Raw genomic sequence first — 20183 nt, forward strand, 5'->3', positions numbered from 1 at the left:
CATTTATATCATTTTCAAATCGAATAGAACGAACATTTGTTGTAACCCGTTAACTAAGAAAATTCTTAATCGACGAACGTAAATGTATGAAATTTATTTTTATTCAAAATAAAAATAAAAAAATAAACAAAAATAAATCTAAAGATCTAACTTTTTTTTAATAAAAATCAGAAATAAATTGATTTATTTATTCTTTAATAATTAAAAAAATTAAATTAAATCTTCGTGACGATTTAACCTATCTTCTCTTAGATAACAGATTAAACTGTAGGGTGAAAAAAGAAAAAAAGAAGAAAAAAAAATACCCACACTAGAATTTAATACAGGTATCGGGACCAGCATTTCACACAATGTGTCTCTCGTCGGACCACACACGTTTGGCTGGATTGAGCTTCGACAATCCGAAAGCAGCGAACGATTTGTGGCAGCACATAGAACGACTAGTGTCGTGTCCAGAGAACATAAGTCTCTCGGTGCCAGGTAAAAAGAAAAAGAAGGTGCCGCAGAAGAAGGTCGTCCTACCAGCGAAGAGCAACATAAGCCAGCCATGCCAATTCCAGCACGTGACGAGCGTCGATGCTGCTGATCGATCGCGATATTTCTCCCTTCAAACGTTGGTGCCAGCCTTGAGCGAGCTAGAGAACTCCCTCGAGGCAAGTTTCTGAGTCACGGACAACCTCATGAAATCCTCGTAGTTTCACTTCACCTCTTCACCTTATATCGAATCGAATCTTCTTTCTTTTTTTTACAATGAGAGTATCATCGTATGTGGAGTTAACAAGAGTTCCGTTTTTTCTGTTTTTATTTTTTTATTTTTTTATTTTTTTTAAGCAAAAATATATCCCATTTTCCGATTAAAAAGAAATAATTTGCAAAGGAAAATTGACGATGATAGGAATCGATACATTTCCATCGAGTTCAGATTAAATTCACTTATCCGGTAATTTTATTTGAACTTCTTGATATTTCATCGATTTCATCGTCATAGATTTTATCATACCGTTTCCGAATATTGAATAAATGGAAGACTGAAATTCATCTAAGTTTTCGAGGAATCATTTATTTTCGTTACAGAATATCGTTATATACCTAGATGGGATATTGGATTATTTCGGAACTCTTTACGTCGCCTTTCATAAATCTGCATAATAAAGATAAAAGGCTGACTGTTTTTACAAGAATCATATTGTTTCGTTCCGAATCGATACTCGTAAAATACGAGGAATTACGATGAAATTGCTAGGAACTTGAAAGAAATACTCGAAATTTACATTCAATTATTTTACAGTGAATAACGAAGAACGAGTATTTCAATGAGAAATACATGAAGCGTGACACGAAATTATAGAACATAATGAGCGAAAAAAATTACAAAAAAAAAAAGAACGTTAAAAACTTGTCTCGTTTCTGTATATTCATTATTATTCACTTTTGTATATTCTGTCATAGGCATACACCGTGGTCATGAATGTTAATTTCACAAAAATAGATTATTCTTTAAAAACAGAAATTAGTTTCGTAAAAGTTTCGATTTTTCTTTTCTTACCTATAATTTTAAGAAAAACGCTCGAGGTTGTTATCCGACGATACAATCACTATATAAACGTGATCGTTGAAGTTTCTAATCTTAGATACGTCTATAGAAATAAATCCTGAATCTATAAGACGATCTATAATAAGAATCGTTTAATCATAAATCATCAATACAATGCTATTATATTATATGCAATATATGTATGCGTAAGTTAAAAAATCCATGTAATGTGTATGTAGATATAAATCTTGTAACTTTCCCTTCCAAGGCGTTATGTTGTTTGTAGAAATTTTAAAATTACTCTCTGAATTTGTTAACGCGATCTATGTTTACAATTTTAGCCAATCATAAAAGAAAGATTTCCTAGTAAAAATATTTTCCACGATATGAACTTACCTTCTTTGGAACAGTCGGTAAAGTCGATCGCTACATTTCCTTACTATAAAGCTTTGTCTATTGTTAATATGTAAAACTTATTAATTATTAAGAATTTGGAAAAGATAAAATCGTAAAATCAAAGTCACAATAAAAATTTAAAAATTATATCGTCACCCTTTCAAATATATATCTTTGCTCTACGATGTAGAAAGGTTTTAATAAAATGATATAGTTTCCGATATTACCGATTCATGCTACAAATAACAATCTGTACTATCCGATGCAATGTGCTTTTTTTCTATCTTGATGTAAAATTCTATTGTATTGCAAAAATTTTAAATGAATATTCATTAAGAAATATTATCGATATCTATTATCCATATGTCTTATCAATAATAGAAAATCAAGGCTAACATTACAGAGTATGTCATGTCCAAATTGTTAATTAATAGCGATCGCAATAAGACTGGTCTTACCATCCACATTAACATCTTTTACAATTAGTAAACGTAGATCAAAGAACTCATCTACATGTCAAACTATTATTATAGATAATAGAATTATTTTTATTCTATTTTCACTTTATTTTTTTTTAAATCTTTACGTTAAAAGCAAACCTTTTTGTATTAAGAATATATAAGTATCAATTTACTGGTTATCTCGCCAATCAAATTTATCATACTTAAGCTTAATTAGATTTTACGATGATTATAATCTCGATGGAATTTACTTAGCAATTCATCATCGGTTTTTTGTATAAACATAATTTCAATTAAACGATTAACGAATTTATAAATTTTGTGAATTCCAAACAGATTTAAACGCTGTTATGTAAGCTATATCTTTCAGATATCAATTAGTATTAATTTCTTTATCTACGACTGTGATATAAATATATTTGTATCGTTATGTTTCATAATATGTATCATCATTAATCATTGCGAATGATCATAAATATCTTTATCTATGTAACAATTGTGGTAATAAATAGTATCTTAAATCTTAAATGAATTTCATTGATTAATCATACTATAGATTAATAAAAAGATTGCTCGATTCTAAAATTTTCTTTTTTGCTTTTCTAACATGTTCTATGTTATTGTCTAACTCCCCATGTGTGTCAACAGATGATGTTCTATTCAGTTCTTTTAACAAAACAATTTTTAATTAAATAAACAAACAAGAATACAATTTTTAATTTTCTCATACTAATTGAAAGTTAATTAAGTTTTCAAATTATATATGATAAGTTATAAATATTGGTTTTTTTCTTTTTTTCTTTTTTAAATTATTATCTATTTTTTATGGATCTATAAAAGAGATTAAACTAATGTATTGTATTTTAATACAATAATCTTTAGTTTATAATTAAAATTAATACTATTTTATAACTTCGAACAACGAAGAAGAAAATTATAATAATTATGAATTATCGTCTCGATGTCTAGTTTTTATCTTATATAAACGTGTTCAAAATGATTATATTATCATTATCGTTACCATTGTATGATTAATAGGTATCCATAAATTTATAAATTGACAGTCTCATTAGTTCGGACTTTGATAAAACTTTGTTACTTTCTAATTACATCGAATATATCTGCGGCATTTTATCAGCATGAGAATATTCCATTGACGGATCCATTCAATTCAAATCATTTCCAAGTGTATTCACAGCATCAATAGATGCAATACTTACATTGCTTACATTGTAATCTCTGATAAACTGAAGCCATTACTCATACATACGTATAATAAAATCCATGACCGACTATCATGGGTCATCATGAGCAAAACGAAGATACCGAGATTTTTTTTTTCAAATATTCCAAAGTCTCAAAAAGTCCATCATTTAATTTTTAAAAAGAAAGGAAATTCACTGTGCTTACGTCTTATAAAGTCTTTTTGCACAATCGATTTCCAGTTATCGATACGATATCGTAACTTAAACAATAAAATAATAAAGGAAAAATAATAACAATATTCTTAAATTATAGTTTATTCACACGAAATTAACATGACCGGGATTCTTCAATTATAACATCATTCATTAATCATGACAATTAAAAACGTTTATAGCCAGTTATAAAATAATTGACGGTAAAATTTGAAGCATTTTTTAATCAATGACGTAAAAAAAAAGAAAAAATAAAAGTTCTTTAAAACATTTACGAATTATATATAACATGAAAATATTTTATATAAACTCTATATATTTATTACGATATTTGTTTATTTTAAAATTACGTATAAAAAGAAGATCAAGATCTTTCGTTTCAAGGTTGTCCCGGACAGCCAAAATAAAAAACCGGATTTGATAATATTCACTCAAACAACTAACAGGATAAAATGAGACGGAATCACGTTGCTCGACTAATTTCAACGATTAGCTCGTAACAATCAAGAAATTTATTAAATTTAAGCCACTTTATGTGGAAATTATTATACATAGTATCACGAACATTTACCATTCCGATGCAGTTGCCCGATGATTCTTTTAAGAGAATGTGCCTTAATTGAGGTCAATGAATTCATACTCGTTTTATTATTTTTTTCTACGACTTCGGAAACGATTATGATGAAAGAAGTCGATGACAGGGAAAATTTATTATTTTTATTAATTAATATATTAATTCGAGATTTTTATTTTTTCTCAATAGTACTCAAATAGTTTTTTCGGATAAATCAATAAATTACAATATGAATAAAACGGAAACAATGATGTAAGATAAAAACTGACGATTCATACAACATTTATTTACCTTTAAAATAGACGAATATCATGATATTTTAATAACTTTTAGAAATACAAAAATATCCATTTCTCTCCAAGGATTCCTATGATCGTTTACAAATAATAAAAGTTATTATTAAATAGGAGTATTTGATCTGGAAAAAATGTTGCAACTTGTAAAAAGTTATACAATATTAGATATTATTTCTACTTATAAATCATAATTACGCACAATTATAAATTCATAATGAATAAAAGGCTATTTTCGAAATTATATTAAGAACAATAAATTAATATTGATCATTTTAGCCTATATAAAATTAAACTTCCCACAAACGATGTATCAAGAGTCTTACCGCATGAAAGGAATTACATTAATAATTATTGCAAGTAGCAATAAAAAAGAAATAAAATAAAATCCATAAAAGGTGGAAGGAACAACTAAAGATTTTCTTGGAGATCATTAGACGATATTCATGTATACATACGTAGTTGGTAAGGGTACACATACACATACACATACACATACACATACACATACACATATATATAGACACATAAATAACTCATATAAAGAGATCCCGTTTCCTCGGATGTCGCGACGCCAAGATGGACTCCACTGGTGGCGACGCCTCGTCGCGTTCTCCGTCGAGGCGCCTTCGTACAGCTTCGATTCTTCCCTCCGTCCTCTTCGCCTTTCACAAGCATCCAGCAACCACCACCACATCACCACCACCACCACCTTCTCTATCTCCACCTCTCAATACTCTCCGACGACCGCGGATGGTGAACGCGCATTAGTATAAGCAAAAGCAGCGCAAAACTCACGAAGAATCGTCGTTGAAAAGCCTTCTCGTTCGTCAGTTTCGCACGAGCTAGCAACGCGAGTTAACGCATCAACTTATTCGTTCGCTTAATCGCATTATTTTTCTTTTTTAACAAATACTAAGTATTCAAGTCAATTTCTTTTTCTTGTTCTTCTTTGTTTTTTCTTATCTTCTTTATTTTATCCATTTTTTCTATTTTTTTGTTGTTGTTCTTCTTTATTTTTCGATTGAATTTATTTTTATATTCTTGTATTTATTTTGTTTTTATTGTTTTTTTTTTCTTTACTTTTTTGTTTGAATGAAAGAAATTTTATCGAAGACAATAACTGTACTGGCTGATACACTGTCGCGAACCTGAACACTTTCTCTTCTTGCTTTTTCCGAGCAAGGTGACTTTCGTCCGCATTTAGACGCTTTATCGTTCACCAAACTCTCTTCGTGCAGCGTCGTGTTTATATCTTCTTTGTTCACGTTTATTCAAAGTTTAACGTGCGATGAATTTAAGAACTTGAACGTATAGCATGTAAACTTTCTTCTTCGTAAAAAAGAAAATCGATCAAAAGATACATTAGTATTTTGATTCGCAACTTCGGTTGAATCAGAATCGGTTAATCATTTTCTATAAGAATCAATCGAGTGTCCTTCGTTGACATTTATAGTGATCTTCGGTCTGAAAACAGAAGAGGAAAAAACCTATCGAAAATAAAAAATATTTGTGATCAACGTTGGTCTTCAAGCAATAAATCAGGTGATGTAATATCGTATAATATTTTATCTGTTTTTCAATATTATTGATGCCACTGGAAATTTAAAAAAAAAACACGTGATTAAAATCATATACATCATAACAACTTTTTTTATTCACCCAAATTACGTACACAATTACGTTTCAAGCTTACGTTAAGCTGATAATAAATATTTTGAAACGGGCACATGATTAAATCTACTAAAAAATAAATTTCTTAATATATTAACTTCTCTGATAAAATAAAAGAAAGAAAACATTAGATTTTCTTAACGATTGATCGATCGAACATGCGTAGTATCATTCACTTCGATCATAGATACATGCAAAGTAGAGGCATAAAGTTGACCGATGTATTACAGAAAAAACAGTCGTTACTACTTTTCTAATTGGCTGTACGATAGGTTGCACGACTGGAGCAACCGTATACACTCGAAGAATGAATATAATCGTCGAGTGAGTCAGCGCGTTCCAAAAAGTGTAATTGAACCAATCGTTTTCTTCGAATTTCTTTTCCAGAATTTACCATTCATCTTATTTAGATCGTGGCTTTTCCGATATAAAATTATCTGAATAGATCTGTTGCTTTTATTAAATAATATAACTGTTGACGATGTAACGTAATTATCTCATCAAATTATTTATTAGATAAATTTTTTCAGTATGACAATGGACTAAATTAAAAAATTGAAAAAAATTATTTCATTATTTATTTCATATTATAATTATTTTAATAATTTAAAAGAACTTAGAAAAAAAAACATTTTTTAATGTACTATTTAATAATTGTAGAGTCAGTCAATAAACATCAGTTTTTATTTATTTTTATAGTTGACTGAGTTACTTACTTTTCAGTATACTTAGTTTTTTTAGAAAAGTGCTTGTACTTACCTGGTTTTTCCGATCACTTAGACAGAAAAAACATGAGAATATAATAGATCTGTTATCATACATTTCACCAATTATCCATGAATATTTTTGCATTCTTAAAACATTAAAAAAAAGGAAATACTTTTATTGAAGAAGATAAAAAAATCTCTAGTATCATTCTAAATTAAGTTAACATTATTATAATTACAAAATACAAGTAATATTAATTTTGTTTATAATTTTCTTTTTTGAATAACAGTGAAATATTTTTTGTTATAAGTCATTTTAAGATGTTCGAACAATTTTGAAAATAGTCTATCATATGAAGCATCAAGGAACATATTTTTTGTTTTTACATGATACTTGTAAAAATTCATAACAACTTTTTAATTCGTAAAAATGTATACTTACATAAAAGATTTACATTATAAGACTAAGTACTTCGGAAAATATATTCTTACATAGTGGAAGTATATTTTTTTATTACACATAAACGCAAAAATCTAAATAAATAAATAAAAAAAATTAATCCATTATCATAATTACAGGCTTAATTAATAATAATATTATTTAACTCAAGCGTATTGATAGAAACGGTAACACCAACAATTTCGCAAAATGTTTTTCCCCGTGTCGCGTGCAACCTCGATATTCAAAAACTCAGCATGTGACTATTTGGATGAATGGAATGATAGAATAATGAATGCCAAATTTATTTGTCACCATTCGCGCATTACATCTCGCGAAACTTGAACGAAACATTTCATTATATATAAATTTTTATAATTTCATATTATGATAGGTTTTTTTTTTTTTGATAAAATTTATGATATCTCCTTCTCTCCTTCTCTTTCTCTCTCTCTCTCTCTCTCTCTCTCTCTCTCTCTGTCTCTCTCTCTTTCTCTCTCTTTCTCTTTCCAAATTTCGTTTAGCACATATTGCCAATCTCAAATAAGTCGTCTCAGTGATTCTATAATTATGTTTATTTAAAAGTTTCTTTTCTAATCTGTTAATTAATGAAAACGGATTAATTTGTCACAAAAATTTAACTTCTTTTATAATAAAAGAATAAATCAATTTTTTTTCTCACTCTTATTAAATCTACAATTGTAATACCTTTTAGCATATTGGTTGAAATTATATTTGCTCACAAAGCCGATGGCGTACGCTGAATCAATTAAAGTTGTACCTAAAATAACTATCTATTTTACAAAATAAGAAAAATTATGAAATAAAAAGAACATTTTCACAGCATGGTATTACTATATGTTTAAAAAGAAAAGAAAATATGTTTATTTCGAAATGAATAAAAAGAAAACGATAGCTTCAAACTTGTATTACAAGTTTCTACGTATAGATCGTCAGTGTCTCTACAGATTTCAAAACTATCTGTTGCTTCTCGGTATACACGTGCAAGTATATCAAGGACTATCTTCAGAACAACCTTGACTAATTCTCAAGATCAGCTACATTTCTTATTCTTTCAGGATAAACTTCAGAATTAATGAATTATCAAATCTTAATATAGAAAAATCCACGTAATTTCCAAGCATATTAAAAGATTGTTTTGCAAGAAAATGAGATTGTTATTGAATCAAATCGTATGTTAATCATTCGATTAAAAAATTTTTGTTTTAATTTAATATATTAATTACATACATCTGTTTTATCGTGTTTTTCCTTTTACACTAGATAACAAATCCACTAATTTATAACACATCATATACAAATACCTTTGTAAATAATCTTTCTTCATTCTTCTTGGTTATTACGAAATTTGTGTATTATCGAGTAAGTTTCTCGGAAGAATAAGTCATTTTATCGAAAAACCAACATCAATCGATGAGCATTATTAAATAGCTGTTGATGAGAAATTTCATCTTTTACACCACTACTAAACAACAAATCAACTAATCATTATTTCGGCCTTATCATTGAATTCTAAGAAATATCTTCACTGTGCAAGAAGGAATTGCAGACGGAAAAATAAATTTTATAATATAAATTATTAACTATTATAAATAAAAATTTTATTAAAATTAAACAACACTTATTTACGAATTAGTCCAATATATACGATAATTTATAAACAAAATTTCTTATTTTACCATTTCGCATAAATATTGAGTTGATTCGTAAATAACTATTATTTCATTGTAATAAATTCACTTTTTTGTTACTTATTACACTTATAAATTAATTATATATAAATCATATATAGTATACTTATTATATAAATCAACATATATATAAATCTTATATATAAATTTATTTTAAATCTAATTTTAATTTAATCTAATGTATAATTCGTTTATAAATTAGTCTAATAAAAAATATTACTGTCGAGTACCAAAAAAATAAAGAAAAAATATAAGAAAGAAAGAAAGAAATCAAAAAACAGTCAATTATCACCGTTACGATACAATACTTCCATTGTATTACAATATTCTCAGCACATATATTCATTTCGATTCTTATGCTTTATCATTCATTTATCAGATATTTCATCGACAAACTCGAAAAACGTGCTTCACGAAGGTAATCGATGTGAATCGCATAATGGATACGCGCTCAAAATTACTTTACGCATCGCACTAAACGTCGAGTCGGAGTGCAAAGATATTTTTTCGCATAGATAAATGTATTAACGAGTACATTTGATCTAATCTTGTATATATGTATATATATATGTATGTATGCGTGTAATATTTGTCAAATGAAATACGAGGCAGGTCGATGTAAAACTTCGCTTTAACTCGTGTCGGTCAAGATGCAAGGACGTAACTATACGAACAAGATTTTAATCAAATATTGCGTTATTACTTTATCTCTCTATTTCTATTTGTTGTTCTTCCTCTGTCTCTCTCTTTCTCTCTCTCTCTCTCTCTCTCTCTCTCTCTCTCTCTCTTTCTCTGTTTGTCTCTTCATTTAGTTGTCGTATAACAACGCATTTAATTAATAAAGCGTATGTTTTGACGAGTTTAATTACGTCTTGATCAATTACGAGTTGTTCGTCTTCTCTTAATTGATTCTACTTTGAACGAAGTCTTGTTTAGAATAATATCTGATTGAAATTTTCAAGATAAAATATTTTTGAAATTTCTTCTTTTTTCTTTATTTCCAATTAATACGTATGTATGTAATATCGATTGAAAGAGTATCCCAGAATTTTTAAATAAATTTTTTTTAGTAATTAATTTTATTATATTTTATTTGAAAATAATTTTATATATATTATAATTTATGCGCTAAAAGAAGACAGAACTTTTCGATAGATCTGATATATTATTTTTATCTTAAAATAAATTATATATTACTCTGTATAAAATTTTAATTTATCAGAATTATTTGCAACTTATGTATATCTTATAATATATTTATAATGTATATTTATTATAATATCGTTTTCTTTTTACATTTTTATATCATAAAAATATCAACATTTTCTTTAGTGAACGGTAAGTAAGATCGAGGCGCCTACCTCGGAAAAAGCAGGACATTAAAGTTGTCTGCAAAAATTCACTGGAGTACTAGGGGGGCTTTGATTGTAGCTCGACGCCAATCTTGCACAGATTCCGCGCTAGTTGTTAGTCGTAATTAACGTTCAGCGGGCGTGATAACTGTAATCAAGAAGTAGGTAATAACGGATGGAACACCTTTCTTCGTTGGGGATTGTTAAGTGTTGCCATTCGTTGGTGTCTGCAGATAACTGCAATTGTAAAACCGTCTCTCTTTCTCTCTCTTTCACTTGTTTTCTTCTTGTCCCTTTTTCGCTCTCTCTCTCTTTTTTTTCTTTGTCTCTTTTTTCACTGCTGTCCAACGCTTTCGAATAGGTCGTTAACTTCGAGCTCGAATGAATGAAACGTTCGTTGCCATTACTGAAGTCCTTCACCACGTTAAATCGATAACGCTTATGTATATAATTAAAAGGGAAAAAAAATAAAAAGAAAAAAAATTAAGAAATTCTTTGACTCGCAAAATAAATTGAGAAAGTACGATTATTTTCCAATAAATAAAAAACAACTTGTCGATTAACATATATAAACACATATAAAGACAACAGTAAAGAAAATGTAAATGACTCGACAGAAGTAAGCGTTAATTCTTTCATTACAAAGAAAATAAAGAAAAACAAATATAGATAAAAATTTATTCAAAGGTCAATGTGATGTTACGACAAATAATATTTTTCATTTTATAACACTCCTTCGATGTTGGGCAAGGCACCGTTAGAATTATCGGTCACATCACTTTTAAGAAACTCGTTCGCACATACATACACATATTTATATAGTGAGTCCTGCTTATACAACAAAAATGTAACTTGTTGTTTCGCATGGGATAAAAAATAAGATAAATAATATGCAAGTATAGGTAGGGCTTCTAATAAAAAATTCAATATTCAAATAGAAGAAATAAATGAGACTTAATGAAATAACAAAATTAAATATAGAACTTTGTACTATGCCTCTCTAAATTTTAGACATCATTTCATTTAAAACACATTTAAACATTTAAACATTTAAACATTTAAACATATAACATTTAACATTTAACATTTTAAACATTTAAACATTAAAAATATTTTTCTTTTACTTCGTTTTTATTATTTTTTATCTGAAAATACCTGCAGATCATCAATCATTGAACCTATTCGTTCTTCCTTATGTTACAGATAACAAATTATCGTGAAAAGTAGGGCGTGATTTTAACGCGCTAACAAGTGAAATATCAACAAAACCAAACAGTGATATGAAGAATACGCAAACCAATGGATATGGTATGGATTTTTTTCTTGAACAAAAAAATATTTTGTTCCTATTTCTTTTCTTCTTCTTTTCTTATCTATAACATTTGGACGCATCGGCGTAAAAAGAAAAAAAAGAAAAAATATGTATATATATAGGTAACTATTTGTGTCGAATTGGTGGAAAGAAACGATTATTATCGACCAAGTTCAATTAATCGAGACAAGTTACGATGAAAGATCGTGAAGTACGCATCGATTCCAGGAAAATCGATCTTGAATCGAGGAGGAGGACATGCGTAACAAGAAAGACTCGTATCAAACAACATAGTATATACGTATATATGTACGTGTGTATGTAGTAGATCGACCTTTTACGTCTCCAAAGAAGGAAAACGAAATATGTGTTACACTTGGGATGCGAAGGTTGAGTATTTCGAGGTTAACGTGCATATTGTAGTTCGTATGCACCTCGTACATTGCTTTTCTTTTTATCTTCTTTTATCTTTTTTTTTTTCATTTTTTTCTTATATTTTTTACGACGAAGAACTTTTTTCTTACAAACTATTTCCTATGGATTGCATTAATTTTAAATGATCATATTTCTTTTTCGATAACAATCACTAGGAAAATTCGAATTTTACATTAAACTCAAACTCGATATTTAGAAATACATGTGTGTCAGGAAATATGTTTATCTTTTCGTCGAAGGAAATCAGGTTTTTCTTTGTTTTTCTCAATGATTCTTTTGAATTTCTGACGCAATTTCGTTGGAACATGTTATCATACGGATTATAATCCATTATTATCATTCTTTCTTTTTTTTTATTATTAATATGTTTTTTGCATAAACTATTGTTTTTAATGCCCAGATACGCCTGAAGTTATTTTCCTCTATTTCTTTTTCTTTTTTTGCATTAGTTTAATATACACTTTTTCTTAACATTTGTTGCACTCATGATAGATGATATTAGGCAATACAAGAGAAAACACAGAAACGTATGACATTGATAATGAGTAATGACTATGGATAGCCTCCTTTATTCTTGAACGTACTTTGACAAAGATCAATTTAATTGAATGATTTATACGAATGTTGCAGTATTTTTCACAGAAAAGAACTAATTATATATGATAAATGATAATAAATAATCAAAGTATCAGAATATATAAGAAAAAAAAATGAAAATTTTTACAATTTAAAAACAATGCATCGAGAGTGTGCAACGTATTGAATATAACGTTTCGTAACATTTGACCGATTACGACGATTCTTCTACTTTGTATTCTTTTACTATAGCTATAAGATATTATGTACCTTTGTTAAACAATACTACGTGCATCGAAAAAGATCTTTTCTATCGTAATTTGAATAACGCGGCCTTACGTTCTGAGTCACGTGGACACACGTTGCGAATGCAAATTCGATCTACGAGGCCGTCGGACATCTGTCTGGTCTCGACAATGAGAAACACTGTGATTAACGAGTAAAATCAAGTCAACCTTCCGGGAAAGTATCTTTTCTAGATTTATATGGATCATGATTTCTAGATTTATATAGATTTTGAATATCAAATGAACTCGAATTCCTTATTCCTTTCCCAATGACTTCTTCTTTTTCTTCTTTTATATTCCGATAGACAAATAAAGATAAATGCAAATAAAAAGATTTGTAAAATATGAGCAAGAATGGAAGTGAAGACAACAAGAAAAAAATAAAAAATACTCTCTGTCTTTCTTTTCGAAGTAAAACTCAATATAGTTACTCGTCATAAAATATTTTTATATATACATATATTTGTTTTTTTCTTGCACTTTCGAGAACACCATCTTTTGCCTTTAGATAACGTAATAACAATAATAATTATCGTCAAGTAACATTACTCGTTCATACAAGTTATCACCAGTTAATTACTGCTTCCGGCGAGTTTATGTGTTAGACTAGTGGTGAACACTACATCGGCGAACTCTTTCACGAATGATAAATCGTGAACATGTGCGAAAAAGTAGTCGTGTCAATGATAAGCACTCGGTGGTTATAAAATCGACCAATCCTGAGACTTTCTTGTACGCACACCCACTTGTTGCGCAAGAAAACGACGTTTTCTGACGTCAATGACACTCCTTCCACGCTCCATAATACATTCATCGTATGTACATTGCTATATTATACATATGTATACATACACACGTAGATGATGAAGAGTAAATAAAATGAGATTTTAAAGGGCGAATATTCGATAGTAAATAAATTAATTTAGATCATTTTATAGTTATTATATTTTATAAAAGATAATTATATTTTTCATTGAATCGTTCATGCTGAGAATAATGTGTGCGTGTATATATATGTATGTAATCGATCTTCCGAACGTTAATATCTAGATGAAAATTTACGTTACATAACAAAGCATTTGTTAATTGTTAATATTTGCCAATGATTCAGAATTTTCAAATAAATTGATCATGGTCAGGATAAAAAATTACATTTCAAGAAAGATCGTTGTATTATCTCATGTGGAAATTTCTAATATAGAAATAATAATAATCTTTTTTCATCAGATCGATCATGTTAAAAACAATGATCCTATAATATATGTGATATATCTTTCGAACGTTAAAATATAAAAACAAATTTTGTTTATATATAAAACAATATATAATAATATATTAAAATATATGTATATAATATAATAATATATATATATATATATATAATAATATAATTTTCTTTATACTTATACAATAATAGCATTGTTAATTATATTATTTATCGATCCAAAGTTTACAAATAAATTGATTGAGATCAAAGGAAAAAAGTATTTCTTAAGAACGATCATTGTGTACTAACATATTGAAATTTCTTATATAAAAATGATAACACGAAAGTTTTTTTGATAGAAACTATGGCAAGATAACAACAATAAATAGATTAACTATACTTTTCATCTATCAAATGATCTTAAATAAATTGATCAGGGTCAAAGAAAAAATAAAATACATTTCGAGAATCATCATAACAGGTTGAAATTTTTTATGTAAAAGTGATAAGAAGAAATTTTTTTATGATAGGAATATATAAAGAACTTGACAGGTACTTTATGTTGTGAGGCTTTAAATAAGTTAATCTTGATCGTAGCGTTATCGTTGACGTTTCAAAAATATATAGGTGCGTCCTTAATCATACCATATTACAAGGATTAAATTTAATTACTAAGATAATATTTTTAATCCAAGTAAGAGTTCTACGCTTGTCTCGAGTCTCAAATTATTTTTCCTACTATGATAACGAGCGTAAGATTATCAAATTCTATTGAAAAAGTCATTCGATATCGAAGTAATATACATTTACCTAGCATACATTTGCAAATAGTTTTTTCTATCTTTACATTTACACACAGCTATTGTTAAGATTAGGAATCTTAACCATAAAATGGTTAAGATGACAATAAATCTAATACTGACAATAAGCCTGATAAACACTTTCTATAATTAAATTTAATCCATTCAAGATTTTATGTGCTTAATAACTTTATTACATGGCCGTCATGGGCGCGGGATTGAAATACAGGATTGAAAATCTTATCAGTGCATTCAGACTTACATTTAAATTACCAATATGATGAAAATAAACAAGTATTACATGCCTATTGAGAGAAACAGAATCTTTCTAAATCCTTACTAGCTATATAGAACCAGTGTTCGAGCTAAAGTCACAGCTTAGCTACCAAGCTCCAACCCACGATATGGAGTTCTCATCGATAGGTCTACCCATGACTAGAAACAAGATTTACCCAGTAGTCCCGTAGTAACAGCCTAAATCGTCTTCATGAACTTTTCGTAGCAATTGTTGAGATTCGTACTGTGGTAAGGATAATCCAACTTGGATACGTGGAGTTGCTATTCTCCAAAGACTTGCACCGAAATTAGCCGTAATTTTTAGTATTCAGAAATCTCTTACGAGTTCTCTTTATCTATAGTACAATGTCATAAATACATAAAAGACCTTGCTGGAAAGGAGTTATCAAACAAAAGTTTTTATCGAGCACGCATTATAAATTCTTGCGAATTAAGGGATTTTTTTAACCTAAAAACATCATTTACGATGTTAATTGCGTTAATACTATAAGCAAGCCCAGTCTAAGTAAAAAAATTTGGTAATCAATTAGCTTGCACTATTTTTATTTAAATTCTACTCTCACGTCTTTGAGAGAAAGAGGAATAATTCTTGACAAAGTGATTTATTGTACAACTGAGGAAAATTTGTCTGTTAAAAAGCAATAATGGTCATACTAAGGTTACTAAAAAATAACTTTAAAAAAGCAACATTTATACAATCCACTAAGGAGGAAAAAACTTATCAAAAAGGGCATTAAACTCGGCAAATCTCTTTAATATGAGATGGAAAAATCATAGTCTCATTATTTTTGAATGCATAACAGCTATATGATAATTATTGTTTATCTCACAGAATTTATATATTCTCCTTCTTTTATATAAAAAAACAAAAATTGAAACAATTTCCCTTATTTTTATCCATATTGACTTATTTCTGTAAATTATTACTTATTCTGAATTATAACTTATTTCTGTCAACGATCTCTCATATAACATAATGATGATGAAGATGATGATGATGATGATGACGATGATATGATATAACCTCCATTATCCGAGCCAATAGAAAGGCTACAAGATCATTCTTTTATGAGAATTTTCGAATAATGAAACACAAGCTTTTCTTTTAGATGAATTATTCCATATTTTAAAGAAAGTAATACGTTTATTTATCACAAAATTGATATAATGGTAAAAAAAATAGTTTTTATTATGAATTTAGGAATTGCATTCTTTTTTAACTGTCAAATTGCATAAATTATTTAATGTACAAAGCTAAATATAATTGCATTCCGTCTGATCTTCAAATCAACGAAATCCTTTTTTTAGTATCACGAATGATTAAAAATAAGAAAGCTTATCTTCACTGTTGGTGTATACCTCTACTATTTCACTATTAGAATTTAAAATATTCTTAATAATATCCTCGTCATTATAGTTTTTATCGCATAGGAGTCAATCTTTGACATCAATGTTATCGCATTTTCCACATCCTGATATTCTATGTAATATCGTAATATCGTTTTCTAATTTATTAAATATTTCTGCTTTTGCTCTAATAATTACCACTTTCGATGTCATTATGTGCTATATGCTATGTGAACATGAGTTCAATATAAATGTGCTTCGACATCTATTTCGAATTAAATTTTATTTCTATTGCTATAATAAAAACAGGTGTCTGTTTGCATTGTTGTGCCTAGAGATAGTGTACAGTACGAATAATAGAAGTTCGTTTAATAGAACGTTTGGATGTTAAGATATTTTGATAATGTGTGTTCGAATAATGGAAGCTTTATTATAACTTATTTTATAACAAAATAAATAAGAAGATAAATAATTAATATTAAAATATCAAATACACACACACATACACACAAACACACTTATTACAATATTGCTAATTAAAAACACTTTTTTCTTCTTTAAATAACGAATTATAAATGAAACGAAATTACTTTTCTCTTTTCAGTGGATGTGAACGTTAAACAAGTTCCGAACGGAAAAGACGCAGAAACTATCGAGGAATATGGCGAAGACATTGACGCGGTGCAACAGGCAATTGGCAATCTTGGAAAATGGCAAATCCTCGTTTGTTTGGCAATCTCACTCGTTAAATTTCCAGTTGCTTGGCATCAATTGGCAATCGTCTTCATGGCGCCTTATCAAGAATACAACTGCACGATACCATTACAAACAGTATCATCGGATCAATGTACGTTCAACATTAATGGAACAAATATCGAATGTACGAAATGGGAATACGACAGAAGTACATTTCCAGAGACTATAATATCCCAGGTACTTTGAAAATTGTCTTACATTGTCTTTCTTGAACATTTTGTATCATTTACTATTGTTTCAGTGGAATTTAGTATGCAGTAGATCCCATTATGCTAATATTCAACAATCGATCTTGATGTTCGGTGTATTACTCGGGAACGTCATTTTTGGAAGTCTAGCTGATAGGTATACAAAAAGATTTATAAAATTGAAATTTGTAATTCAAATAATCAAATTAATGATTACACCATGATTACTATCCTTTTTCGTAGATATGGCAGAAAATTGCCTTTGATGGGCTCTGTCCTTTTACAACTAGCTTCAGGTATCGGTTGTGCCATAGTTCCATGGTTTCCAGCATTGTTAATACTGAAATTACTCAGTGCTATGGCTACAGGTGGAACCATGGTCACTAGTTACGTCATATGTAAGTTATTTAAAAATTTTGTTCTTTTTTACTATCTTTTTCTTATCTTGATTTTTATTAAACGATATTGAAAACTTTATCATTTTTCTAGGTATGGAGATAGTCGGTACACAATGGCGAGCAGCTATTACTGTGCTTTATCAAATTCCTTTCAGTTTAGGACAAATGTCTTTGGCTGGAATCGCCTATCTGTTTCGCCATTGGCAGCACCTTCAAATAGCCATTACAATACCTTCTATTATTCTTTTAAGTTATTGGTGGATCGTACCTGAATCGCCAAGATGGTTACTTGCCGTTGGTAGACAAAAGGCTGCTTGTGAAATTTTAGAGAAAGTAGCTATTATCAATAAGACGGGAAATAAAGATATTCCAGATACAGTTAGAAGACATTGTCTTCATCAGGTAAATTTAATTAATCCAACCAAATTTTAAATCACTATACTACTTAGTGATATTTTCTTGAATGATCTCGAACAATCAACTGATTTACTTATTCTGTTAGAATTCCAAACGGACGGCCCAAGATCACAATGCATCTTTCTTAGACTTATTCCGCACACCAAACATGAGAGTAAAGTCTTTGTCGATCTTCTTTAACTGGATCGTCTGTGGAATGGGTCTCTTTGGAATGTCACAGTACATCGGTCAAGTAGGCGGTGATATTTTCATCAATTTTGCGATTTCTGGAGCAATACAGGTTCCGGGAAATTTTGTAGCTTGGTGGGCGATGAACAAGCTAGGGAGAAAAGTCACTTTGATCAGTAGCAATGTGATCGCTGGTTTTTCATCTCTCGCTCTCATCATTGTACCGCACGGTAAAAATTCATAAAATATACAGGATGTTCCATTTTAATTTTTTATTATCTTTTTAAAAATTAAAAATTTGTGATTTTAAATAATAATCTCATATTTACAATTTAAATTGATTATTTCTTGCAAAACTTGACATTTAAATACATCAATTAAGATAGAATATCTTATCTTTCGACAAAAATTAATTTACCTAACTAATTACCATCATTTTTGTAGATCTCGCATGGCTGAGGCTAATCCTCGTTTGTTTTGGCATTGTCGGCATGTCGGTAGCTTTTACCTCGGTTTATCTTTTCTCCGGCGAATTATTCCCTACGGTCGTTAGGAACATGGGCGTAGGCACTAGCAGTATGTGTGCAAGGATAGGTTCTATTGTGGCACCTTTTGTAGTATCTTTGGTATATCGAAACAAAATAAATTTATTTGATTGTATGTCTATGGATGTATATAATTTATATAAATAATAAATAACAATATTATTTACTTTTTTAAGAATCACATGGCAGAATGGTTCCCACCAATTATTTTTGGAAGTTTACCGATCATGGGAGCTATGCTTTGCCTATTATTACCAGAAACAGCAGGATGTACACTTCCGGAAACGCTTCAAGATGGAGAAGATTTTGGCAAGTAAGCAAAATAGGCTCAGGCAGTGAATATTTTTTATTATAAATAAAAAATAATTAACTTAAATAAACGTCATTTTATTTACAGAAAGCCTAAAATATCGAAGAAGAAAAAGAATCTAAAGGACGTAGAAATTGAACATCGTGAAGAGGAGAAATCTATCGTATAAGAACATTCGAGAAATTTTAATTGAGAAATTCATTATCGTACAAATAAATATATAGATATTACGAATACTATGGTCATTCCATGTCCTTATTTATTAAATTACGTATATATACGAATTTAAGGTCGTTAACTAAAGCACTCTTCATTTCGCCTCGTTTAATCTTCGAAAAAAGAATTGTTTAAAATCTAAATACACTCGACTTAAACATCGCGATACTATTACGCGCGTGATAATTTATAATTCGTATAAAATATTACTGCCAAGTAACAATTTGAAAGGACAATGTTTTGTACTATTTGTACGAGAACATGTAAATAGAAATTCTTTTTTTATATAATAATTTTCGTTTGTATTTTGTCTTTATATCCATTCCTTTTTCTTTCCTTATTTCCTTAATTCCTCGAAACAATT

The 20183-nt window shown here is 28.8% G+C and overlaps 2 protein-coding genes across 4 annotated transcripts in view; both read left to right on the forward strand.

Moving 5' to 3' along the window:
* LOC124432874 overlaps window positions 1-2919 on the forward strand; it is a 49518-nt gene extending 46599 nt beyond the window's left edge. Inside the window, exon 4 of the mRNA XM_046982156.1 lies at window positions 327-2919. Coding sequence (XP_046838112.1) covers window positions 327-665 — 339 coding nt within the window. The 3' untranslated portion in view covers window positions 666-2919. The remainder of the gene's footprint in view (window positions 1-326) is intronic.
* Window positions 2920-5716: 2797 nt separating this feature from the next.
* LOC124433236 (organic cation transporter protein-like) lies at window positions 5717-20112 on the forward strand. Of its 3 annotated transcripts, none has more exons than XM_046983005.1 (10): window positions 5717-6221; window positions 11764-11868; window positions 17426-17754; window positions 17819-17922; window positions 18009-18163; window positions 18255-18565; window positions 18666-18978; window positions 19193-19374; window positions 19470-19602; window positions 19691-20112. In XM_046983005.1, the coding sequence occupies exons 2-10, from the start codon at window positions 11841-11843 to the stop codon at window positions 19723-19725; spliced, it is 1590 nt and encodes a 529-aa protein (XP_046838961.1). In that variant the 5' UTR covers window positions 5717-6221; window positions 11764-11840; the 3' UTR covers window positions 19726-20112. The 3 variants fall into 3 exon arrangements, with proteins under 3 accessions (XP_046838961.1, XP_046838960.1, XP_046838962.1); XM_046983004.1 differs by having other exon boundaries at window positions 5719-6221; window positions 19470-19606; XM_046983006.1 differs by lacking the exon at window positions 5717-6221 and adding an exon at window positions 11995-12261 and having other exon boundaries at window positions 19470-19606.
* Window positions 20113-20183: the final 71 nt, after the last annotated feature.

This window comes from Vespa crabro, chromosome 2 (genome assembly GCF_910589235.1).
Source record: "Vespa crabro chromosome 2, iyVesCrab1.2, whole genome shotgun sequence".
NCBI lineage: Eukaryota > Metazoa > Arthropoda > Insecta > Hymenoptera > Vespidae > Vespa > Vespa crabro.